The 25,187-nt window shown below is 50.7% G+C and overlaps 3 protein-coding genes across 5 annotated transcripts in view; 2 read left to right on the forward strand and 1 right to left on the reverse strand.

The window, feature by feature from the left end:
• The window catches only part of MEIOB (meiosis specific with OB-fold), a 35,821-nt gene extending 34,720 nt beyond the window's left edge, over positions 1-1,101 (forward strand). Inside the window, exon 13 of the mRNA XM_070362624.1 lies at positions 658-1,101. Coding sequence (XP_070218725.1) covers positions 658-774 — 117 coding nt within the window. The 3' untranslated portion in view covers positions 775-1,101. The remainder of the gene's footprint in view (positions 1-657) is intronic.
• A 9,065-nt stretch (positions 1,102-10,166) lies between these two features.
• On the reverse strand, positions 10,167-11,766 carry FAHD1 (fumarylacetoacetate hydrolase domain containing 1). Its single transcript, XM_005886814.3, has one exon. The coding sequence runs from the start codon at positions 11,516-11,518 to the stop codon at positions 10,853-10,855; it is 666 nt and encodes a 221-aa protein (XP_005886876.1). The 5' UTR covers positions 11,519-11,766; the 3' UTR covers positions 10,167-10,852.
• HAGH (hydroxyacylglutathione hydrolase) lies at positions 11,733-23,943 on the forward strand. 3 transcript variants are annotated; one of them, XM_070362217.1, is made up of 10 exons: positions 11,960-12,087; positions 12,320-12,461; positions 14,421-14,593; positions 15,081-15,145; positions 17,099-17,216; positions 18,319-18,427; positions 19,125-19,228; positions 19,741-19,842; positions 23,196-23,275; positions 23,684-23,943. In XM_070362217.1, the coding sequence occupies exons 3-10, from the start codon at positions 14,489-14,491 to the stop codon at positions 23,781-23,783; spliced, it is 783 nt and encodes a 260-aa protein (XP_070218318.1). In that variant the 5' UTR covers positions 11,960-12,087; positions 12,320-12,461; positions 14,421-14,488; the 3' UTR covers positions 23,784-23,943. The 3 variants fall into 3 exon arrangements, with proteins under 3 accessions (XP_070218316.1, XP_070218317.1, XP_070218318.1); XM_070362215.1 differs by lacking the exons at positions 11,960-12,087; positions 12,320-12,461 and adding an exon at positions 11,733-11,754; XM_070362216.1 differs by lacking the exon at positions 12,320-12,461 and having other exon boundaries at positions 11,935-12,087.
• Positions 23,944-25,187: the final 1,244 nt, after the last annotated feature.

Here is a 25,187-nt window from a genome sequence, read left to right on the forward strand (position 1 = left end):
TAATTAAAAAAATAAGAACTTATATTTCTCTGCAAATAAGATAAAAACAAAGGATTTCCATATAGGACATTTTGTGTATTTATCATATTTCAATAAAAAATAATGGCTACTTAAAATTATTCATTTGGAGGGATTTCAAACTGTTACTCATTTTAATGTTTTAAAACATATAGTGTCACAAAATGTAATCAAGATTATGAGACTCATACAATTTCAATTGTTATAAGTGAGAACGTGGAATTTAAAAATTTAATTGTCATAAGTGTGACATCATTATTCATAAACTGTGTCATGATATCGGATCTGCTCTAACAGACCATGTCATTGCTGCGTGTTCATGTCTGTCATAGCTGGTGGTCTGAACACACTTTAAGTCCTTTTTCTACTTGTTGGATTTGATATCTCAACTTTCTTACCTGAGAGAAACATCATGAAAAAATGACCTGGATTCTTAGAAAATCACTGTCAGAAACCAGATCCATAATCTTTCTCCCAACTCTACCTGAGACTGGAACTCTTTCCATTGTCTTACAACTTTAATTGAAGTTTTTGTTCACATATTAAACAAAACTCATTGCTGTTCTCTGTTTGTGGTCATTGGTTTTCAGTTTTATATACCAGGTGATTTTTAAAACTCTCTCTTTTTTCTTCTTGCAGTTTTTTATATCGCACAGAGCGAGGGGTGGACTGAGAGTGAGTGTGCTTTCGTGTAAGCTTGCAGATTCTATTGAGGCAAGTAGGAACTTGTCTGGACAAGGAAGTGTTCAAAACTAGATACAGTTTTAAACTCTGGAAAAGAATATGCATTTTAACCACCTTGAAAGTGGGAAATGAGTTTGAAAATTACAGATATAATTGTATCTTGTTCAAATGTGGTGAGAATGTTTCTGTAAATTGTCCTTCTGTTGCCCCCTAGAGTTGACTCCAGGTGAATCCTAAAATCTCCCTCTTATTTAAGCTCATTTCTTAGAAGCCTTTTTCTATTGGCTTGGCCCTCTCTCTTCCCAAGCTGGAAAATGGTTGTATGAATTAATAAACAAGTTTACTCTCCCACAAACACAATGATTTATTTTCTTAAACCCCTTTCCCCTCTGTCTTGTCTTCTTGGAGAAAGATCAGAACCTCCACAAATGCCTTGGCCCCGTCTCAGACCACTTGGCTGGAGTCGATGGGCGTGTATGGCACATTCTCCCTGTGCCAGGTGGGGACAGCAGACGTCCATGGGCAATGCTGGGCAGCTGCTTTACATGCTGTAGAGCTTTTCTAATCTGTTGCCTTCTCTGATGACACATCAGAGCTAGCCAAAGCTTGTGAAGGCTTGCTGACTCAGGCTTGACACCCGTGGGTCTGAATCAACTGGGAGGAGATCAGCTTCACAAGTTTCATGAGCGGTGCTGAGTCCTGGGAACTTGCAGGCGTGGGAGACTTCTTGGCTTTGGCTGGACATGGCTCCACTCCAGCTGCCTTTGCAGCAGCCCCAGAGCACTCTACTCAGCCCACACCATCTCCAGTCACAGGTCTCTTACTTCGAGGCACAGACCCGTCACCACGGTCAGTGTTGATCCAAGGTGTGGGAGGTTTGGCCAACGTAATTTGAATCTGGTGATTTAAAGATCACCACCTACCACCTACTGCAGGAGTGATAAAAAGAAAAAGTAAGTATACGAAATTCCTTTGTAAGTCTGGTGTTCTGGTGTTGGGAGATAAACTTATCTTGTTGTAGGGTTTTCTCTGGCTTTTACCATGTGAGACCATGGGGGAGGGATATGAGTTGACCCCCAGTGTGCCCAAATTGTGGTGATAAATGAAGTAATTAAGGACGTGGCCATAGGTATGCAGATATCAAGTGTACTTGATGAAGGGCTTCTTTCCTTTCCCCTGTGGGGAGGGGGTGAGTGTGTTTATCAGGGTGACTGTGAAGGTGGACAGGGAGGGAAGGAAGGCAGGAAAGAGAGCTGTGTGGGGTGAGAATGCTTGGCCCAAACAGTGTGTCCAGAGTTGCTGTGCCAGGCCTGCTAGGGCCCTGACCTCTAGCAGCACGCCCCAGAGTGCCAACACCTGGGTCAGCATTCCCAGAGTAGGCACATACGCAGTGCCCAGGGCCCCTAACCAAGGCCTGTGAGGGCTCTGTGTGACCTCCTCACTGCTACCATGGTAACCTCTCAGTCCACTAGCATTTAACCAAGGAGACACCATGCCTGTCACCAGAGGGACATCACAGTCACTTATTTCTTCTGATGAAGTAGGAATCTATAGGGCTAGCTGTCAAGCTGCACTGAATCAGAGGTGCTTCACAAGGCTTAACTTACACATTTACGGAATGAAGGCTACAAACTGTCAACATCTAAAACTGGGCTTTTTTAGCTGAATATAGGCACTTAAACAAGTAAAAGAAAGAAGCTTTCTGCCCTGTCAACACAAAGTCCACAACCCGTCTGCCCAGAATCTGCTTTTCTGCTGCTCTCCAGAAGCTGCTCTTCCTGATCCTAGTGACTTTTATCTGCATTTTCTATATTGCTCTATAAACAATTGGATGACTGTGATTTTTCCTAATCTTCTATGAGTGGTTCATTTAAGCACAATATTCCTTTCCTAATTCTGCTTTGGTGAGGGTTTTGTTTTGTTTTGTTTTACAATATGCTGTACATACATTTATCCACCTTTTACTCTTCTTGAGGAACCTGGAGCTGTTTTTGTCTTTTTAAAAAATATTTGTTTGGCTTCATTGGGTCTTAGTTGTGTCATGTGGGATCGGGTTCCTTACTTGTGGCATGTGGGCTTTGCTGCCCCACGACAGGTGGGATCCTAGTTCCCTGACCAGGGATCCAACCCATGTCCCCTGCATTGCAAAGCAGATTTTTAACCACCGGGGAAGTCCTTGTTTTTGCTTTTCAAATATTTTTATTATAAAGTTTTACATGTTTATTGTAGAAAAATTAGAGGAAATAATAGATAACTCCTCCCCCCAAAAGAAAGATAAAAGAAAACCCGTAATCTCCATTCCCAAATTTTTTTAACTGGTAGGAAACATTCTTTTATTATGCATGTTTTTTTAAATTGTGGTAAAATATACATTACATAAAATGTATCATTCTAACCATTTTTAAGAGTATGATTTGAGTGGCAATAAGTACATTCACAATTTTGTATAAACATCACCACTCTCTATTCCAGAAGATTTTAATCATCATGAATTGAAATTCTGTACTCATTAAGATACAATAACTCCCATTTGCCCCTATGCTCGTCTCCAGCAATCTGTAATATACTCAGTCTCTATGACTCTAACTATTCTAGGTACCTGGTACACAGGGAATCTTGCAGCACTTGTCCTTTTGTGGCTACCTTGTTTTTCTGAGGATAATGTTTTCAAGGTTCATCCATGTTACAACGAGTCAGAATTTCATTCCTTTTTGTGGCTGAGTAGTATGTATGAATTGGATAAATTCACCACCTTTTGTTTATTTATTCATGTCTTGGTGGACAGTTGGGCTGTTGCACCTTTTGGCTATTATGATTAGCCAACCATGGCCGCCATGAACATTTGTGTACAGGCATCCCACATTTCTGTAAATGTCTTTCCTGACTTTTTAAAAAATCATCTCTTTATCCATCTTTCTATGTTAAAGCATGTAATTTATAAAATTAAACCAAAAATATGATTTACAAATACAGGTTATACTATAATCTACTTTTATACTTAATAACTTATAATAAACTTTTCATGCTGTTAAATATTCTACACAGTTTCAATGACTGCCTATTATTTTATTATATGAGCATAGGATAGTGAATGGCTTCCCAGGTGGCTCAGTGGTAAAGAATATACCTGTCGATGCAGGAGATGCAGGAGACACAAGTTCGATCCCTAGGTGCGGAAGTTCCCCTGGAGAAGGAAATGGCAACCCACTCCAGTATTCTTGCCTGGAGAATCCCAAGGACAGAGGAGCCTGGCAGGTGATAGTCCATAGGGTCACAAAGAGTCAGACACAACTGAGCATGTATAAAATAGTGAATGTAATCAATGTGATAACACTTGACACTTAAAATGTTTCCCACTTTTTGCATTATTTATTACAAATAATGACCATAGCTAAATCTTTGGCCACATTCTTAATTATTTCCTTGGGGTAAGTAAGTTTCTAGATTATTAAGTTGCTGCAATAATGTCACATTATTGAATGTGATGGATTTTGTGATAAGCACTTTATCTTATCTGGTTTATGCAGTTACTGTTATTTTGCCCATTTTATAGATGGGACATGAAGGCCAAGTTAGAGGAGGTAGATTTGGAGGTGGCTAAGTGGACAGGCTCTGTGGCTGCAGGCTCAAACCCCAGTTGATACTCCCAGGATGGGCCCTAGCTCTGAGATTCTCCAAGTTTGTGGTTCCCCTCCAGTAAATGGGGATAATAATACCAACTCCTGTTGGCAACTGTTAAGACTAAAACAGAGTTTTACCAAGAGAATGCACTGGTCATAGCAAATATCCTCTTCCAACAACACAAGAAATGACTCTACAGATGGACATCACCAGATGGTCAATACTGAAATCAGATTGGTTATATTCTTTGCAGCCAAAGATGGAGAAGCTGTATACAGTCAGCCAAAAAAAAGGGGGGGTGGGGGGAGCTGACTGTGGCTCAGATCATGAACTCCTTATTGCCAAATTCAGACTTAAGTTGAAGAAAGTAGGAAAACCACTAGACCATTCAGGTATGACCTAAATCAAATCCCTTATGATTAGACAATAGATGTGACAGATAGATTCAAGGGATTAGATCTGATAGAGTGAGTGCCTGAAGAACTATGGACAGGGGATTGTGACATTGTATAGGAGACAGTGATCAAGACCGTCCCCAAGAAAAAGAAATGCAAAAAAGCAAAAGGGTTATCTGAGGGGACTTAAAAATAGCTGAGAAAAGAACAGAAGCTGAAGGCAAAGGAGAAAAGGAAAGATATACCCATCTGAATGCAGAGTTCCTAAGAAAGCAAGGAGAGATATGAAAGCCTTCCTCGGTGATCAATGCAAAGAAATAGAGGAAAACAACAGAATGGGAAAGACTAGAGATCTCTTCAAGAAAATTAGAGATACCAAGGGAACATTTCATGCAAAGATGGGCACAATAAAGGACAGAAATGGTATGGACCTAACAGAAGCAGAAGATATTAAGAAGAGGTGGCAAGAATACACAGAAGAACTGTACAAAGAAGATCTTGATGACCCTTGATAACCACAATGGTGTGATCAGTCACCTAGAGCCAGACATCCTGGAGTCCAAAGACAAGTGGGCCTTGAGAAGCATCACTATAAATAAAGCTAGTGGAGATGATGTAATTCCAGCTGAGCTATTTCAAATCCTAATAAACAATGCTGTTAAAGTGCTGCACTCAATATGCCAGCAAATTTGGAAAACTCAGCAGTGGCCACGGGACTGGAAAAGGTCAGTTTTCATTCCAACCCCAAAGAAAGGCAATGTCAAAGAATGTTCAGACTAACGCACAATTGCACACATCTCACATGCTAGTAAAGTAATGCTCAAAATTCTCTAAGCCAGGCTTCAACGGTATGTGAGCGGTGAACTTCCAGATGTTCAAGCTGAATTTAAAAAGGCAGACGAACCAGAGATAAAATTGCCAACATCTGTTGGATCATCGAAAAAGCAAGAGAGTTCCAGGAAAACATCTACTTCTGCTTTATTGACTATGCCAAAGTCTTTGATTGTGTGGATCACAACAAACTGGAAAGTTCTTCAAGAGATGGGAATACCAGACCACCTGACCTGCCTCCTGAGAAATCTGTATGCAGGTCAAGAAGCAACAGTTAGAACTGGACTTGGAACAACATACTGGTTCCAAATTAGGAAAGGAATACGTCAAAGCTGTATACTGTCACCCTGCTTATTTAACTTATATGCAGAATACATCATGCAAAATGATGGGCTGGATGAAGCACAAGCTGGAATCAAGATTTCCAGGAGAAATATCAATAACCTCAGATATGCTGATGACACCACCCTTATGGCGAAAGTGAAGAACTAAAGAGCCTCTTCATGAAAGTGAAAGAGGAGAGTGAAAAAGCTGGCTTAAAACTCAACATTCAAAAAACTAAGATCATGGCATCTGGTCCCATCACTTCATGGCAAATAGATGGGGAAACAATGGAAACAGTGAGAGACTTTACTTCCTTGGGCTCCAAAATCACTGTAGATGGTGACTGCAGCCATGAAATTAAAAGATGCTTGCTCCTTGGAAGAAAAGCTATGACCTAGACAGCATATTAAAAAAGAGACACTACTTTGCCGACAAAGGTCTGTCTAGTCAAAGCTTTGGTTTTTCCAGTAGTCATGTATGGATGTGAGAGTTGGACCATAAAGAAAGCTGAGCACTGAAGAATTGATGCTTTTGAACTGTGGTGTTGGAGAAGACTCTTGAGAGTCCCTTGGACTGCAAGGAGATCCAACCAGTCAATCCTAAAGGAAATCAACCCTGAATATTCACTGGAAGGACTGATTGAAGCTGAAGGTCCGATAATTTGACCACCTGGTATGAAGAACTGACTCACTGGAAAAGACCCTGATGCTGGGAAAGATTGAAGGCAGGAAGAGAAGGGGACAACAGAGGATGAGATGGTTGCATGGCATCATCATGTCATGGTTGATGGACATGAGTTTGAGCAAGCTCTGGGAGTTGGTGATGGACAGGGAAGCCTTGCATGCTGCAGTCCAAGGGATCTCAAAGAGTCGTACATGACTGAGCAACTGAACTAAACTGAAGACTAAATAAGTTAGTGTATGTAAAATGCTTAGACTCAAGTACTTAGTATATAATCAGTATCAGTAATATAAATGTCGAGGTATAGCAATTTCATTGGCATTCATATGTGGCAATATATTTGTTGTATTAAGTCTATTCTGCTTTTACAGCTTGAATTTTAGATTACAATTACTTTTCTCTCCCTTTAGAATGCAAGAAGATTTTAACATATGAATTAACTGTATTGTAAAGAAATATAAAACTTCCTTGAAACCAGATACTGAACCAGCATCTACACCAAAGATGTGCCCAACAGATGTTGTTAAAGAGATAACTGTGTATAAATACATGAAAAGATGTCAGCTTCACTATTTTTTAAAATATTTATTTATTTATGGCCGTGCTGGGTCTCTTTGGCTGCACGCGGGCTTTCTCTAGTTCTGGCAAGTGGAGGCTTCTCTTCGTTGCAGTGCACTGTGGTGGCTTCTCTTGTGCTCAGGCTCCAGGCATGTGGCTCAGTAGTTGTGTCATATGGGCCCAGCTGCTCCTCAGCATGAGGGAACCTCCCAGACGAGGGATCAAACTAGCGTCCCCTGCACTGGCAGGCAGACTTCCAACCACTGGACCACCAGGGAAGTTCCAGTTTCCCTATTAATCAAAGAAATACAAATTAAAAAGACCACAGCCACAACACCCAGTGTTGACTAAGGTGTGGGCGAAAAGGTTTTCTTTAACACTCTTGTTAAGTACAAATTATTATATCCTTTCCCTTAGGCAATTGGGCAAAAAGTATCAAAATATAAAGTACAAACTATTTAATCAGTTTCACTTCTAAGACTTTTCCTAAGGAAATAAACAAGTGTGAACTGTTGTGTATGGAGGATATTCCTTGCATCATTGTTTCTAGTAGCAAAGCATTAGAAACCTGTGTAACATCTAGGGGAGTATTGGGCTCCACCCAGATCTCTGGTAGGCACCTAACCCTCAACTTCTATGAAGGTTGGAGAATTACCCTGGGGAAGTTACGGGAGAAGTGAAAATTGAAAGTGAAATAGTCAGTCATTCAGTGTGGGACACTTTGCGACCCTATGGCACACAAGGTGAGGGGTGGGAGGAGAGAGAATGAACATAGCAAATGTCAGCAATTGTTGAATTTAATGCAGGGTGTATGGAGTTTGTTGCATTAGTCTCTCAATTTCATAGTAGGTTTAAATTTATTCAAAATAAAAGTTGAGGAAAATGTAGTTTCTGAGTATTAGGACTATTGTGATTTTACCAACATCAGGAATTGTGAGAATTGGTGTCTCTCTTCGATTCTTGCAGCCAGGGAGTTTGTGTGCTGCACCTGCGATGCTGACAGCAACCGTCTGTGACAAAGCTTGTGCCACCACTGGAGTGAACACTGATACTGGGGGCTCCGTACATTCTCTGGGTGCTGGCTTGTCCACCCAAGGGCCACATGCAGACACTACTCCTGCCGTACCTTTAGCTTGCTTTCAGATCTGTCGGCTTTGGTAGACTTGATTCAGTTGGACCTTGTATCTGATAGTCTTACTAATAAACTCTCAATAAAAGCACACCCTTGATTCAGCTCTTCCACTTAGGGGAACCTAGCCAAAGGACAAAGTCTATTAATACTTTCTGGCTTCTTTTGGTTATTAAGGTTCCGTGTGCTCATGCATGCTCAGTCACTTCTGACTCTTTGCGAGCCCACAGACTGTAGCCCACCAACCTCCTCTGTCCATAGAATTTTCCAGGCAAGGGTACTGAAGTGGGTTGCCATTTCCTACTCCAGGGTATCTTCCTGACCCAGAGATTGAATCCGCGTCTTCTGCCTTGGCAGGCCGATTCTTTACCACTGAGCCCCTGGGACGCCTCCTTAGCCAAAGGGAACAACTACCAGCAAATAGTTAAAGATGATCTCAGCTGCCAGAAACGGAGGGCTGACTTCACAGCAAGCAGTCACTGAAAATAGTTCAGAAATGTGCCAATATGGGAAGACAGTTCATACTGTATGGTATGAACAAATTTTATTTAAAAGATCACAATTACATCTGCAGATTTGGAAGAATGCACACCAAAAGCTTAACTTGGACCATCTTTGGGTGTATGGAATTTAGGGTGTTCTGGCTTTTTGGCTTATGCATAATTTCTGAATCTTCTATTAAAAATATCTATTGCTTAAGCATTTAAAAAAGAACTCTTATTAAAAGATAAAAGGGAGTTCCCTGGTTGCCTAGTGGTTAGACTTCTGGGCTTTTGCTACTGGATCTCGGATGCAGTCAAAAACAAAAAAGATAAAGGAAGATTGTTGTTATGTTCAGTCACTAAATTGTGTCCAACTCCAGGTGAAGAGGAAAGAAGATAGTGTGATGTTTTAGAAACAAATCCAACTCTGACACTTCCTCATAATAAATTATAAATTGGGGCTTTCAGAAGACCTAAATGTTTGAACTTTCTAATGTATCTACTTCAAAGATGCAGCCTGGAGTGTGGTCACAACTTTAGGTTTTCCACACTTAGAATGGAAAAACAAGGTCCCAGTGTATAGCACAGGGAACTTTATCCAATCTCCTGGGGTAAACCATAATGGAATGTATATATGAGTAAATCTGAAGCACTTTGCTGTATAGCAGAGATTGGCACAACATTATGAATCACTATATGCTAAAAAACAGGGGGGAAAAAGACTTCAGGTTTCTATCTTGGGATGGCTGTGTTACATTATGGCTCTGCCACTTCAGGCTGGCTAATCCCTGTCTCTGTAACAGGGATGGTAGTAATAGTACCAGCTTTGTTGAGGATTAAATACTACACAGAAAACTCTTGGCACAGTGCCTAGTAGTACTAAGTGCTCAATAAGCGTTAGGAGCTAGCAGGTGCCTTCTGTTCAGGTTAACAGCAGGAGCCCCTGCCTAAGCCTAAAGGACTCCACCAGGCACTCTGACAGCTGTGCACCTCACCTAGTATTTTGCAGAGAAGGGTGTGTGAGTGCTCAGTTGTGTCTGACTCTTTGCGACCCCATGAACTGTAGCCTGCCAGGCTCCTTTGCCCATGGGATTCTCCAGGCAAGAGTACTGGAGTGGGTTGCCATACCCTCCTCCAGCGGATCTTCCCCAATGAGGGATCCAACCCACGTCTCCTGCATTAGCAGGCAGATCCTTTACCCCTGAGCTACCTGGAAAACCCAGAGAAGGGGGCAGGGGAAAGTAAAAGCAGCACTCCCAGGCCATTTTACTTCCCTGAAGCTTCCTTATCACGGGGTGTGAGGTACAGGTGCTGGTCAACTCTGTTAATAAAGCACAGCGCTCAGGAAACCAAAGGCCAAAGACCAAGGTCTGAAGCTCCTTAGTGAGGATGTGTCCCTCATAACCACTACTGGGGGGAAAAAGTACACTTTTAGACCACACAAAAGATAGCATTATTTATTTAGGAAACAACAGTTTAAAAATTATCCCCCAAACTCAGACTCTATGGGCCAGAATACACACCCTAACTAAATGAGTGAGGTCTTCATTAATTGCTCACTTATTAAATAAAACTTTAAGTTAACTATGTGGAGTAGTGTTTCTCCATATTTCCGTGATAAGAATCACTTGGAGTGCCAGAGATTGAGTCCATTAAATAACACATTGCGCCTGGGATGGTCCAGTAATTGGACATTTTTATTTTTACAAATACCTCCCGATGGTTTTCACAATCATAAAGGAACTTTGGGAAACCCTGATGAAACGTGTTTTTCCACTTCCTTTGCAGATTTTAAGTCTTGAACACGTGGTCCTTGAGTGACCCACTGAAAAGTCTAATCCAGTCCAGTTTTAGAAAAAGAAAGTAAGTCTTTTGAACATCTTGATTTCCTGTTTCCTAGGAGACACTGTTTTGCATTTCCATTTCTGGCCCAGCTCGTCTAGGTCAGGTTTTCTCCGAGGGTCCATCTTCCTTGGGTTGAGGCATAGCAACCCAATCATTTTTAAAAATTGGTTTCTTATTAAAGGATTGTCACGTTTAGTTAAATAACCGTTGCTTGATTTTGTCTCTCGTTTCCTTTCCCCCTGAAACGTATGTTAAGAAGTTAGGGTGCTTTGTATAATATACACTCAATATTCTGGCCTCTCCACCTTAAACTTCATACTGAGGACGCCATGTATGCCGGCCTGGATCTCATCATTTTCTTTAACGGGTCCCACTCCCTTTGGCGTCCCGGTCAAGATAATATCTCCTTCTTCCAAGGTCATGATCTTAGAAACGTAGCTGATGATGTAGGGGATGGAAAAAATCATGGAGGATGTCTCACCCTCCTGCCTGAGTTCGCCGTTGACCTTGAGCCAGAGCTTCAGGTTGTGAGGGTCAGGGATCTTCTCTTTGGGCACGAAGGCACTGACCGGGCAGGAGGCCGTGAAACTCTTGGCCAGAGTCCAGGGCAGCCCCTTCTTCTTGCACTCGTCTTGCACGTCCCTGGCGGTCATGTCCAGGCACAGGGCATAGCCGGCCACGTAGTCCATGGCCGCGGCCTCCGAGACGGCGCGGCAGCGCTTGCCCATCACCACGGCGAGCTCGAGCTCGTGATGCAGGTTGCGGGTGTAGGCGGGCACGAGCACCGGCGAGCCCTCGGGGGCGTAGGCGGTGGACGGCTTCAGGAAGAGCACCGGCTCGCTGGGCGCGGCGCTCTGCATCTCCCGGACGTGGTCCGCGTAGTTCCGGCCCACGCACACGATGTTCTTCCCCCACTCCCAGAAGCGGGACAGCGGCCTGCTGGCGGCCATGCTCCTGCCTGCTGCATGGAGTCACGTGGACCCCGCCCGGCCGGCCACGGACGCCGACGGCTGGCCGGAGAGGACCAATTACCTCGGGGCGCCGGACCGCGGACTCCACCGGGTGCCCGGAAGTCGCGGCGCTCGTCCTGTAGGCAGCGGCTGTCCAGTGGCTGCCCCGGGGCTGCCAGGCCCGGTCCCCGCAGAGAGGCGGCGGCTGGAGCAGGTGCCTCCCGGATCGCCCTCAGGTCCTCAGCGGGGCAGGGTCAGGTGTGGACGCGGGCGCTGATTGGCCGGGGGACAGGGCAAGCGGCGGACACGGGCTGGGACGCGGGCGCTGATTGGCCGGGGGGAGGGGCGGGCGGCGGGCACGGGCTGGGACGCGGGCGCTGACTGGCTGGGAGCGGGGCGGCAGGCGCTGATTGGCCGCGGTGTGTAGACGCCTGCGGGTGCAGCCCGCCCCTCGCGCCGCAGCCCCCGCCGCCGCCTGCCCGCCGCCCCGGTCATGGTGCTGGGCCGCGGGCTGCTCGGCCGCTGGAGCGTCGCAGAGCTGGGAGCCGTCTGTGCTCGTCTCGGCCTGGGTAGGTGGGCCGGGGCGGGGCTGACGCGGGGCCGGGAAGGCCCGGGCTCCCAGGGGCTGGCCTGTCAGGGCCCTGGGACAGGGCAGCCGGCCCGCGGAGGCGAGGCGAGCCGCCCGGCCGGCGTCGTAGCCGGGCTAACGGCGGTTGGGCCGGTCGCGCTCCCCGAGGCAGTCCAGTGCGGGGCCCGCACAGGCGGGGCTGCCGTGGCTGACGATGTTTTTTATTGACACAGGATTGTAAGCCCTCGCTGACGCCGGCCGGCAGGCCTATTGGGGTCGAGCAAAGGCTACCCAGCAGTTGAGTCAGACTTTGAGAGGGCTGAAGACAGAGTGGGGTAACTTGTCAGCTGGGGGGTGCTAACGGATTTGTGCTAGGTAAGGAAATGTGTGTTGCGGGGGCGCTCGGGGGGCCCCGTCTCGGGACCCCTGCTTTCCCGGGGTCTGCCTGGCAGCCAGCGAGCGCCCCCCGTCCTCCCGGACTGCGGGGGTCGAGGGCTCCCCCACACGCATCCGCACCCCCCGCCCCAGCCCATGCAAGCCCGGCACTTGTGAAGCCCTGGGGCGATGCACCCGTGTCTGAATCCGCACGGCGTGCGTGCTGTGTGTGCTCCACGAAGTGGATCCCGGCTTTTCACGTGAACTGTGGCCGGCGAGTTGCTGGACCCTTGCCCTCCCTAGTTCTCCTATCCCGGCCTCTAAAACGGGAGGCGTTGGACAGCCTGACCTCCTGGGCCCTGATCGGACAGCTGTCAGATTCGATTTTCACCCAATTGCCTCTTGCTTGCTTAAAATATTTTGACCTTGATTTTGAAATCGCCTTTTATTTCCTGATACCTTATCAGGCTGATGTAGCAACAGGGGTGGTAGGTTAAGCTGAGATTTTGGAGCAGTGAGCCGAGTGACCACGGGGCCCTGGGTGGGGAGAAGGAGCAGGTGGAAGCCCTTCTTGGCCGTGTCCTGACCTCACCCAGAGCAGAGGGTGTCTGGAGTGCGTGGTGTGCCACCATATCTAAGGAAAGAGCTGGGTTTTTCCACGTAGGGACCCGTTAAAGGGTCAGCTGAGTTTCTGTGTTGGGAGGCAGACAGGTGGTGGAAATGGGACTGGAGGGGATCAGCAGGAGTGTGGCTGCCTCATTCAGAGGGGGCTCAGCCCTCTGCTGTGGTGAGGAAGGAGCTTCCCAGGTCCAGAGAAGCCGGACGCCATGTGTCTCAAGACTCGGCCCTGACTCTGCTTCGTAGTCCTCCTGGGGTTCAGATTCTGGATACTGGGGCTGAGAGCAGGTGGCATAGCCCAGAAACCCAATTGTAGAAAAATAGGTTTTCTTGCTGAGCCTGAGGAGAAGGGCCTGGGTAAAGCCCAACTGGTTGTCACACCTGTGTCCCTTAACGCTGAAGTTCAGGCAGTTCCCTGGGCATGGCAGATGACTGCGAACTCTGCATCAGAGGTGTCCTGTCAGTCAGCCAGTCAGTCTGTCTGTCAGTCAGCCAGTCACTCACTCAGTCTGTCAGTCAGTCAGTCAGTGTGTCGATGCCGCCCACTTTCTGGATCCCTTTCCTGGAGAGGCCCCATCCTAGCACCTACCAGACTAAATAGGGGTTTCGTTGTGGAAAGTATTTTGGCCCCTGTGTCTGGGGCGCAGGATGCTTTTGCCCTGTGGTCGCTCCCAGCCCACCCTGGCTGCCTCCTTTGCCTCAGTTGGACAGTGGTTCTGTGTCCTGCACACTTGAATCTCAAACAGATGTGGCCAGCTCTCCCATATCTCAGGCTGTGCTGGAGGGGTTTTATGCATCATCCAGATTTCAAGTCCCTGCCATTCGAGAATGAATCTGCTTTCCTTCTCTGGTGCGTGACCTGAGAAGGGCTCTGAGTCGCTGCAGGGGACTTGGGCTCCCTTAGCTCGCAGAGGGGAAGAAGCGCCCGCCTGGCGCTTTCACTCTGGGTTTCCTTCTTTGTGGTCTTTCTCCGAGTCAGGTGTGAAGAACCCCAGAGCTGACTGTAGGCGCCTCTCACAGAGGTTTGAATTGCAGTTACACTGGCTGTTGTGTCCTTTTAGAGCCCTCGAGAAAGAAAAGAGGGACCCTAAGTGTGAAAGAGCCAATTTCCACGAATATGAACATGAGCTGTGTTCTGTATTCTCCTCATGGATGTGGTTAATGAGGGTATCCTCTTTTCTAAGAAAACTTAGAAAACCTCTCATGTCGAGGCTCTGCACATTGCGTCCCTAGGATCTTGCTTCTGCGGATGCCTGTCCTGCGGGGCTAAGCGCTGGCTTTGAAGTCTCGGCCCAGCATGGCCTCGTGTGGACGCTGACTGGAACTGCACTTTGTCTTCAGGTCCAGCCCTGCTGGGAAGCCTCCACCACTTGGGTTTAAGGAAGAGCTTGACCGTGGATCAGGGCACCATGAAGGTGGAGTTACTGCCCGCTCTGACCGACAATTACATGTACCTGCTCATTGATGAGGACACCAAGGAGGCGGCCATTGTGGATCCGGTGCAGCCCCAGAAGGTGGGAGGCCAGGCCCAGTGCCCCTTTTCCATCTCCTGATGAGTTTGATAACCCAGGGCCCTTGCAACCCGGCCAAAGCTAAACAGAAATTAACCCATTTGGTTTTTGAAAAAGGAACTAGTGTCCCGCCACTCAGTTATCAGGGCAAAGGAACAGTGAGGGGCTGGAGGCCACCAAAGGCTTTGGTGTGGAGAGGAAGGGCTCCTGTGTGCAGAGAACCTGGGCAGGAGAGGCAGCGGCCCTTCCAGCGCCACCACCTCCTCCAGGCTTTGTGCCCCTTGGCACTGCCTTCAGGGGGTGGTCTTGGCTGGAGGGGCTTGGAGAGGTCGTGCCCCACGGATCACAAAAGAAAAGGCCTCCTTGTCGCCCTGCCCTCCTGGAGTCTGGGCGGGTGGGCCAGCTCCCTGGGCACCCCTGCCCGCAGGCTGATGCATGGGCCTGGGCCGGGGCGTGACCAGCCTGTGAGCTGCCGCCTGTTTGGTTGCAGGTGGTGGAAACGGCGAGGAAGCATGGCGTGAAGCTGACCACAGTGCTCACCACCCACCACCACTGGTGAGTGCTCCGGGGCCCAGCCTCCTCTGTGCCAGCAGGGCCCCTGGGGCTCGCAGCTGTGCTGCACATGCCCCGAGGAGGAGCGTCCACCGGGTGGGCTGGCCGGGGTGTGCAGGTTCCTGGGGGACCCCCGGGGGGGCCTGGCAGCCTTTTTCCCCTCTGTGACTGTGAGCTGCGGGTCAGCCCCAGCGGGCCTCTGACGGGGCTTCCAGGCACCTGCCTCTGCGCTGCTGCCCCGCGTCCCTCAGGCCTGGTGACTCAGGGGCCCTGAGGGCAGAGGCTCACGCCAGGGTCCTGGGGCCGTGAGTGGGCCTCTAGCAACATCTTTGCAAGCTCTTGAGCTTGTGTGGTGGGAAGCTGGCCTCAATATTGGAGAGTAAACTGGTCTAGACGTTAGTGTTTTTGAAAATCAAGCTGTCATTTTTGAAGAGTTTGTGATTTTTTAGATACTTGAAAGCTAAAGGATGGAAAAAGCTCTGATGTTTGGGTCTTAGGCCTAGAAGTGCCTGCCCAGGGCCCTGTTGAAACTTTTGAGGCTCTTCAAAGCTAGGAAAAAAATCTTTACTTGGCTCTGAATATTCTTTTCCAAATAACTGCCCAAGGGCAGCGAGCGTCTTTGAACCTGCTCCTGTGGCGCTTGGCCGAGCTCGGGGCGTGTCCCAGGGTAAAGGGAGGCCTTCCAACATCTGTGGGAGTGTCGTGTGGACGCGGTTGGCCAGAGTCTGTTAAATGTTGGAGACTTGTTGGTTGATGTAACTGCAGACCTTTGGGGTGGCTCAGCCTCCGGGGCCTCAGGCATTACTTCCTGATTTAGGGGCTCAGGCCTGCGGTGGCTCCTGGGTGCCCTGTAGCTGCTCTTGGGATCTCTGCCCGGTGTGGCCTCTGTGGGCTGCGGGGCCTCCGCCTCCCGACTTCTCCCAGTGTGACTTTCTTGCACGAGAAACCCCTGCGTCACACGTGGCTTTTCCCACATTGGGGTGCCTTACAAACTAAACCAGGACCCAAACTGAGCTGCAGGGTGTGGCCCGTGCCACCTTGCCACTTACAGGTGGCGTTTCCCAGGTCAGCACTGAGTGTGCTTCACGGTTGACTCGGCCTGCGTGTATCAGCCCCACAAGGAGGGCCGAGGGCGGCCTGCTCTTATCTCAGAGCCCCGCTGTTGCCGGGCCTGTGGGTGAGTGTGTAGTGAGGAGCAGGTGTGCCCTGGTGATTGGAAAGCCCCCGCCTCAGCCTGGAAAGGCTAATCTTCAGGCGCAGGACACCCCAGCCCTGCCCTGCATTCAGGGCCCCACAGGGCTTGTCCTGGTGTGTTTCTCCCCCAGCAAGCCCGTGGCATGGAGCTCTTCTCTTGAACTGGGCAGTGTAGGGAGCTCCTGTGTGCGTGTCCAGGGGGCGCCTTGCTGCTGGCTGCACCATTGAGCCTCCTGGGGAGGTCGTTCTGAACTGGCCTGTCCCTTGGTGACACCGCCCCTGGCAGCTGGGTGGTGGTGGTTTAGGTCTGCTCAGAGTGGGCCCATCTGGGCTGTGAATCAGAGTCACCTGACGGCTTTTCAAACAGGGCGTGCCCCAGGCCCAGGGCATCAGGGTGCCCAGGGCATCAGCGCGCGTGGCTGGGGGTCAGGCCTTGCTGTTCCCAGACCCCAGGTGACTCTGGTGTGCCTGAAGCCTGGGAGCCGGGAGCACAGGAGTCATTCAGGGCATGCAGTTTGCTCCATCTGCTCCAGAAGCTTCAGCAGCAGCACGGCGGGGCATGGCAGGGCCCTCTCATGGGGACGGGGTGTCTGAGAACGCTCTTCTCAGCAGAACCAAATGATGGACAAGAACAGGAAGATGCTTTTCTGCTTCAGAGAAACATAACTGGGCAAAATAAAAACTCCATTTGGTCACGGCGTGGAAGTGGGCACACCCCCTGTGTATCAGCAGCAGCCCCAGCTCCCCCTTTCTGACCTCCAGGGACCACGCTGGCGGGAACGAGAAGCTGGTCAAGCTGGAACCTGGGTTGAAGGTGTACGGGGGTGATGACCGGATTGGGGCCCTGACTCACAAGGTCACACACCTGTCCACACTGCAGGTGAGGAGGGACCGACAGCAGGGCTCAGGTGTGGTCCTGCTGGGCTCCAGGCCCTGTGCCCGCTGCCTCCTGGCGGTCCCCTGGCTCGCCCCTGGGACCCAGAGGGGCACTGAGGGCTCAGCTGTGGAGACAGCCCAGCCTGCACACAGGCGGACGCGCTCCAGGGCCTGCCTGGCCTGCACAGTCCCTCTGCCGAGAGTCTGGCGCGCAGGTCAGTGTGCAGATGGTGACTGGCTGAGGGAGAAGCCAGAGGTGTGGCTTTGAGGTGCCTGGTGGTTCAGTCGCTCAGTCGTGTCCGACTCTTTGTGACCCCATTGACTGTGGCCCACCAGGCTCCTCTGTCCATGGACTTCTCCAGGCAAGAATACCAGAGTGGGTTGCCATTTCCTCCTCCAGGGGATCTTCCCGACCCAGGGATCGAACCCGGGTCTCCTGCCTCACAGGCAGATTCCTTACTGACTGAGCCACCAGGGAAGCCCTTGAGACGCCCGGGGACACGGAAATACAGACTCTATGGAATCCTCTTTCACATCAGGGGTGGATTTCTCGGGAGGGGACCACAGTGAGGTTATATGGGAGGGTGGCCTTGGCTCAGGAGAGGCAGCTGGGGCGTCTGGGCAGCGTGTCAGGACGTGTGTGGGCAGCAGCTGCCACACAGTGGACCTGTTAGCACTTGGTGACCCAGGTAGAGGGCACACAGAAACATCAGTTCAGTTTCGGGTAGGTTAGAACGTTTCTGAGGTAAAGACTGGGGCTGGGGTGGAGGTGGATAAGGGAACAATAGGCCAAGCAACTAAGAGAAAACCTTCTTCCCCACAAGACGCCTGGTGCAGACTTGGCCTGGCTTTGAGGAAACAACAGGATCAGCCCTCTGGTTGGGCACACCAGCAAGCACTGGCTCACGGGGGTCCCTGCACCTCCAGGCCTGGGTCCCGTGGTCACCAGCAAGTCCCACCCTCACGGGGTGGAGCCGCGGCTGGGGAAGCCCCATCGCCCTTGATGGCAGCTCGCGCCGGGGGGCTGGCGGGGTCTGGGAGAACCTGTGGGCCTGCAGACAGGCCCCCACATGCAGGGACACAGGCTGGTGTGCACTCTGTTTCAGGTGGGGTCTCTCCATGTCAAGTGCCTGTCGACGCCGTGTCACACTTCCGGACACATCTGTTACTTTGTGACCAAGCCCAACAGTCCCGAGCCGCCCGCTGTGTTCACAGGTGAGTGTAGAGTGCTCAGGTGTGAGCTGCGGAGCCTGGCATTTTTTGTAAACCTCTGGGCAGAGCAGAGAGCGTGTCCTGCCAGGCAGACTGTGCTGGGCCCTGTGTGGACCCCAGCGCTCGGGGTAGAGCCTGGGCCTCGGCACAAACACACCCAGGGGCCCAGCAGCCCTGGTGGGCACTGGGCAGAGTGTCCCCTCCAGGCTGGGCTTCAGTCCCATCTGCAGGGCCCCTGGGAGCTGTGGTCCTGTATGAGGGGTCCCTGGAGGGTCCAGGCGGGGCCGGTGAGATTGTGGGCGTTTGGCAGGATGGTGCTGGCTGTCAGAATTTAGGGATCACAAGATGGCCTGGCCTGGGAGGAGCTGCTGGGCAGGTGGGGAAAAACTTGGGTTTGGCGGGTGGTCTGAGAGCCAGGGCTGATAGGAATGGGCAGTGAGGGGAGCAGCCGGGCTTGCGTCTGAGCAGCTGCTTGGGGCCCGGTGGGGCCAGTCAGTGCGGCGGGAGGTTAAAGGTGTGGAGAGGGTGGCACCCAGACTCGGGGGGGCCCTGGGCCCTGTCGGGTGGGGGGCAGGTCTGGGGCTGTGGCTGGGTCAGCGCAGGGGGCAGTGAGGAGCCTGGCTGTGGAGCTGAGCAGCGGCCCTAATGGGGGCGTGGCGCGGCCAGCAGCCCTCCAGCTGCACGCTGTCCTGCCTCGCAGGTGACACCTTGTTTGTGGCCGGCTGCGGGAAGTTCTATGAAGGGACAGCGGATGAGATGTACAAAGCCCTGCTCGAGGTCCTGGGCCGGCTCCCTGCAGACACGGTAGGCAGGGTCCTGTCTGCTCGCCAGTGGCAGCAAGACCCTCACCTCCTGCTGAGCCCTCGGGCCAGCTCCCCACCCGGGGTCTCTCAAGCCTTCCTGCATTGGGAGGAGCGGGACAGTAGAAGCATTGCTTCTGGAAGCATATTTTTTTCCTTGAATGTACTTTTTATTGTCATTTAACATACACACCTGCAATGCAGGAGATGTGGGTTCAGTCCTTGGGTTGGGAAAATCCCATGGAGATGGAATGGCTTACCCACTCCAGAATCCTTGCCTGAAGAATCCTATGGACAGAGGAGCCTGCCGGGCTGCAGTCCATGGGGTCGCAAAGGGTCAGACACGACTGAGCGACTAACACACACACACAACACACACAGGACGTGCGCTTACCTTGAGGGACGTCTCGCGGGTGCTGCCCCCAGACGGGCCCAGGCCCCTCACGCCACCTCTGAGGGGCTGGAGGGTGGGTTCACAAGCCTCCTCAGAGCTGGCGGGTTTGGCTCTGTCCTCAGAGAGTGTACTGTGGCCATGAATACACCATCAACAACCTGAAGTTTGCTCGCCACGTGGAGCCCAACAACACTGCCGTCCGGGAGAAACTGGCCTGGGCCAAGGTGAGCGGGCTGCAGGCGGAGGGTCCTGTGGGCTGGGTGCCGTGAGGCCGCTTCCCGGGAGCACAGCGCTCGCAGTATTGCCTCCAGAGCAGGTGGAAAGGGCTCCCTGGGACAGCAGGCAGCAGCAGACCAGGTGGGTTCCAGCCCAACGTGGAGCCAGAGCCTGGGCTGTCTCCCTGAGATCCTTTCTGACTCAAGGGTCTGGGCTGGGCCTGGGATCCTTATCAGCCAGCAGCCAGGGGAGGCCGCAGCAGCAGGTGCCGGCCCCTGTCCGCTCGGGGAAAGCACCTTGGAGGCTGCTTGTCTGAAAGGCATTATTTCTGCCTTGGCCCCCAGCGTGCCCCGTGGCTCGTCCCACGGTCGCGTGTTATCCTGCAGGCATTTTCTGTAATTCTCAGATGAAAGGTCTCGTACACATTGTCAGATGTGTTCCGAAACAGTTCATGTGTATGGATTTTATTGGAAATGATTATCGAGTCTTTAGAAATATTGATTTTTGTATTTTGATCTTGTGTCCTTGTGACTTTGCTTGCCTCAGTCTAGCATCTTTTTCATAGATTCCTTAGCACGCAATCATGCCATCAACATTAAGATAGTGTTGTTTCTTCTTTTCCAATATATTTCATTATTATTTTGCCTTATTGCACTGGCTAAGCTCTCTTGGACAATGTTAAGTAGACATGGTGAGAGTGGACACCTTTGGCTCGTTCCCAGTCTTAGGGGGAAAGATTCAGTTTCACCATGAAGCTAATTGCTTTAGTTGTGAGTTCTTTTAAAGTATGTTTATCAAGTTGAAGTTCACATACATCCCTGGTTTTCTGAGAGCTTTGTCATGAGTAGACGTTGAATTTTGTCAAATGATTGTTCTTCATCTATTATGTAATCATGTATTTTTTTTCTCCCTTACTCTTATTAATGTGGAGAAGTGTATCAGTTGGTTTCAAATGCTACACCAACCTTGCTTTCTGGACAAACCTTAGTCATGGTGGTGTCTGTTTTTGTGTCTGTGTTCTTAAGAGATGTTGGTCCGTACTTCTATTTTTTTGTCGTGTCTTTTTAATGTGAGGGTGGCGCTGGCCACAAAAAAGAAGAGTTGGCGGCGCCCCCTGCTGTTCACTGCGTGTTCCTGCGGTCGTTGTTATTTCTTCCTTTAGTGTTTGCTAGGATTCACTCGTGAAGTCTTCTGGACACTGAATTCTTTTTTGTGGAAAGATTTTTTTGTTACGAATTGATGTTTTTAATTTGCGTAGGGCTGTCAGATTTTCTTCTGGGCTATCTTTTCTTGAGTCAGTTTTGTTAGCAACTAGTGTCTTTCAAGGAATTTCATCAAGGTTTTCAAACTTACTGACGGTTTTTAGTTTCCCTTTTTATTTTCAAGCTTGTTGAAGTTTAGTTCACATGTAAGAAATTGCATCCGTTTAAAATGAACTGAGTGAATTTTGACAGATTAAATGACTCCCCCTATGTTTAAGACCTAGAACATCTCCACCCCCAAAGCTTCCTGTCTCGTTTTCTCTGCCTTGCTCCAGGATGCCATTAGAACTTAGTTCACGTTTTCTAGAATTTCATATAAATGAACTATACAGTGTACTCATATCTTTTTTTTTTTTTTTTACCAAGAAGAATAATTTTGAGATTCACTCATGTTGCTGCCTGTATCAGTTCATTCCTTTTCATTGCTGAGTGGTTTTCCTTTGTTCGACCATACCACAGTTTGCTTATCCATCACCTGTCAGTAGACATTTTCTAGTTACTGGCTGTTGTGAGTAAAGTTGCTGTGAACGTCTCTGTGCAGGTCTTTGTGTGACACGTGGTTGTGTTGTTTTTTATCCCCACCAGTGAAACAGGAGCACTCTGGGTGCTCCACATGTGTCGATCTTCTCATTTTAGCCATCTTCATGGGCAGGCAGTAGTGTTTCATTGTGGCTTTAATTTGCATTTAATCTAATAAATTTAACAATTTATTATAATAATTTAATAACTTTAATAATTTGCATTTAATTTAATAAATTTAATTTAATTTCCTTAGTGCATAATAATTTTGACCATCTTTCCATGTGCTTATTGGTCATTTTGTTTAGTGTTTATTGAGATTTTCTCCCCATTTAAAAAACTTGATTGTCTTCTTGTTGAATAATAGTTTTTTTTTTAAAGTTTATTCTAGATACAAGTTATTTTTCAGATACATGTATTGTGAAGTTTCTCATTCTGTGACTTGCCTTTAATTTTATCAACACTGTCTTTTCCAGAGCAAGCAAATTCTTTTACATTAAATTTTGATGATGTACAGCGTGTTTTCTTTTGTAGTTCATACTTTTTATCTCCCATCTAAGAAAGTTTTGCTTTGCCAAGGTCAAAAAAAAAAAAATCTCCTGTTTTATTTTGGAAGCTTTATAGTTTTAACTTTTAGATCAGTATGACCTAATCCACCCCCTCCAATATCTGCTAGATCTGTAGTGATCCTCCCCTCTTTTATGTGGCTGTACTGGGTCTTAGTTGCTGCTGGAGGGATCTTTCATTGCAGCATGTGGGATCTAGTTCCCTGACCAAGGATCAAACCCAGGCCCCCCGCATTGGGAGTATGGACTCAGCCCCTGGACCACCAGGGAAGCCCCTGAAGGCGTCCTGATGCCACTGCTCACAGTGTGGGTGGGAGTGGGACCCTTGGGAATGAGGGCTCCTGATGGTCAGGAAGCCTGAGCACAGCTGTTGACAGCGGCTCTCCACTCCTGGGCCCTGTGGCCCTCAGGGTGAGCCCAGCAGTAGAAGGGCAGGGGCTGCGGGGCGGGTGGAGACCCTCAGCTATTAACTCTGACCTTCTTCCTGTAGGCGTCTCTATAGCAGTGAACAGTTGGCCAGACGTCCCCGTCTGCATCTTCTCTCCATCTGCCCTGGTCAGTGTTGATCAGGAGCGAAGGCGTCCTGAGTGGAGGTGGCGAGCTGTCTGAGCACCCTGTGATGACAGCCGCCCTCTGGGGGGTGTCACCCCAGGGAGGGTTCCTGGGAACTGGCTGCCCCACCGTTCTTGGCAGTGAGGTGCTCACGAACCACGTGCTGTCTTTGGGGTGGGGCTGTGCTTTCTGTTTCCTGGCTTTTTGCTGGTTGTGACTTCCGTCATATAAAACATAAGCTTTGTATTAATGACAGAAAGCCCCCTGTCCCCCTGCACCTCTGGGTCGTGGTGGGTCGTGGTGGCGGCCGGAGCGCTCGTGCCCCTCTCCACGGGCAGGGAAGGGCCTGTGTTCACGCTGACTGTGTGCTCACTGGATCTTCTCAGGTGGACGACGTGTGAAGGCTTGCTCAGCTGTCCCCTTTAGAAGCTTCCGCACTAAAGCAACCCACTTGTCTTGCAGGAGAAGTACAGCATCGGGGAGCCCACGGTGCCATCCACCATCGCCGAGGAGTTCACCTACAACCCATTCATGCGAGTGAGGTGAGGGCGCGGGCGTCCCTGCTGCGCAGCACGCCGGGCAGGGTCCACGCCCCCGACTCTCCTTAGAGGGCGGCCAGTGAAGCAGATGCTATTTCTTAAAGTGAGCACTGTTCTTGGTGCCCTGGAGAGGGTGTGGGTCCTTTCTGACCCTGGGTCGTGATTGGGAGGTGATGAGACTTGTGCCTGGGGTGCCTCCACGTGCTGGGCGGTGCCGGACGCCAGTGTGGAGCGGGCGTCACTGGGTCACAGCGGGGCTGGCTCGGCCAGCGCATTTCCCGCAGAGGCGAACGCCCAGGCTGTCCACTGGCTGCCGCCGCCTGCAGGCCCTCTTCTCCCCTGGCGCCTCTGGGAGGGGTGGTGGGGCCGTGGGTCTGGGTACAGCCTGCAGCCTGGCGCTTGGCTTCGCAGGGAGAAGACGGTGCAGCAGCACGCGGGCGAGACGGAGCCTGTGGCCACCATGAGGGCCATCCGCAAAGAGAAGGACCAGTTCAAGATGCCGCGGGACTAGCAGCTGCGGGGCCTCCCGGGCACTCAGTTGTGCCGGCTGACTCTCCGGCCAGGACTGCAGGAAGTTCTGCCTCCGTTTAATTTTAAATTAATTGCAGAGCGCTTTGCTTGTGTTATCAAATGTTCTAATGCATATTTATAAGAGAAATTTAGAAAGTGTTTATTCCCGGGAGCTCTGCTTGCAGACCGCATGTTGTCGCCGACCTTTTCATGGGCGCCCCTACAGTTGCCGTGTGAAGCCCCCACACGACACCGCAGGAGGAGCTACCCCCACTGGCCCCGGCCAAGCCAGCACGCCCTGGTTGGGTTCCCAGAACAAGGCCCCCACTGGGGTGGGCACTCCCCCTTTTCCTGCCCCTGCAAACGGACACCTGGCATCACCACCCCCTCCCTGCCCCTCCCCAGTACCTCTAGAGGAAGCCTCCTCTCGCGGCTCGTGTCCAGTGTCGTGTGTGTGCTGACGTGCAGTGGGATCCCAGGCCAGGTGCAGCATGGGGCAGGGTCTGGGCGCTGTCCCTGTGAAGGCCGCCCGTCCTGGGACATCACCTGCTGCGGTGATGCCCTCCTTGACGTCTCCTCCAGATGGGTCACGGCACAGCGTGGTTGTCGCCGTCTCCCTGGATCCCTCAGGTCCTGTCCTGGCCGAGCGGGCCCGCGTCACCCCACAGCCGCCTGTGTGGGCTCCTCTCCAACCACAGTGCTTTCTCTGTGGAGCCCGAGCTCCCTGGAGACCTGGAGGGAGTTTGCATGGGCCCTCCTGGCGCTCCCCATGGTTTTATACCAGCAACTGGACATGCGGGTGCAGGAACCTCAGGACGTGGGAGTCGCATCCGTCCCTCCAGGCGGCTGGTGTTGGCAGCCCCTCCCAGGGATGCTGAGCTCCGCCAGCAGCACAGCGATCGCACGAGGGTGAGCGCTTCTCCCCAGAACCCGCTGCCAGAGGCCCCTGTCCCTCAGCACGCTGGGCCCACGTCCCTCATCTATAGAAACGTGAGGAGGAACACGCACACCATCCTGCCCCCCTCCTCGTTCTCCGAGAGCCCGGGGCACTCAGCAGGGAGCGCTTCTCTTTGCACACTTGCGGTGGTGCTGCCTCCAAGCAGTGGGGCGCGTCCTCACTCTGCCGCGCTGGTGCCCCGTGGCCACAGGCCCTGGCGGCGGCTGAGCTGGGGACGCGGGGCTTCCTTCTCAGCATCTCCACTGCGCTTGGGGCGCCTGCCCCACGTGCCGGACACCCTCGTCCTCGCTGGTCTGGGGCCACAGAAGGTGCCTGGCTCCTGACCACCTTCCACAGCTCACTGGCCACTGGGATTTCCTTCCTGGGGCCGCTTCTGCTCCTGGGTTTCTTCACTGGTTGCTACCAAGTCTTTGTTACTAATCACTGGGAATCCTTTGTTTCACGTTG

Source organism: Bos mutus, chromosome 25, assembly GCF_027580195.1.
Source record: "Bos mutus isolate GX-2022 chromosome 25, NWIPB_WYAK_1.1, whole genome shotgun sequence".
Lineage (NCBI taxonomy): Eukaryota > Metazoa > Chordata > Mammalia > Artiodactyla > Bovidae > Bos > Bos mutus.

Bases quoted from the DNA above. Each gene is read 5' to 3' on its own strand.
- FAHD1 (XM_005886814.3), bottom strand. From the start codon at position 11,518: ATGGCCGCCAGCAGGCCGCTGTCCCGCTTCTGGGAGTGGGGGAAGAAC.
- HAGH (XM_070362216.1), top strand. From the start codon at position 12,012: ATGGTGCTGGGCCGCGGGCTGCTCGGCCGCTGGAGCGTCGCAGAGCTG. The intron at 14,594-15,080 runs GTGGGAGGCCAG...GTTTGGTTGCAG, and splicing joins ATCCGGTGCAGCCCCAGAAG to GTGGTGGAAACGGCGAGGAA. The intron at 19,843-23,195 runs GTGAGCGGGCTG...CTTGTCTTGCAG, and splicing joins AGAAACTGGCCTGGGCCAAG to GAGAAGTACAGCATCGGGGA.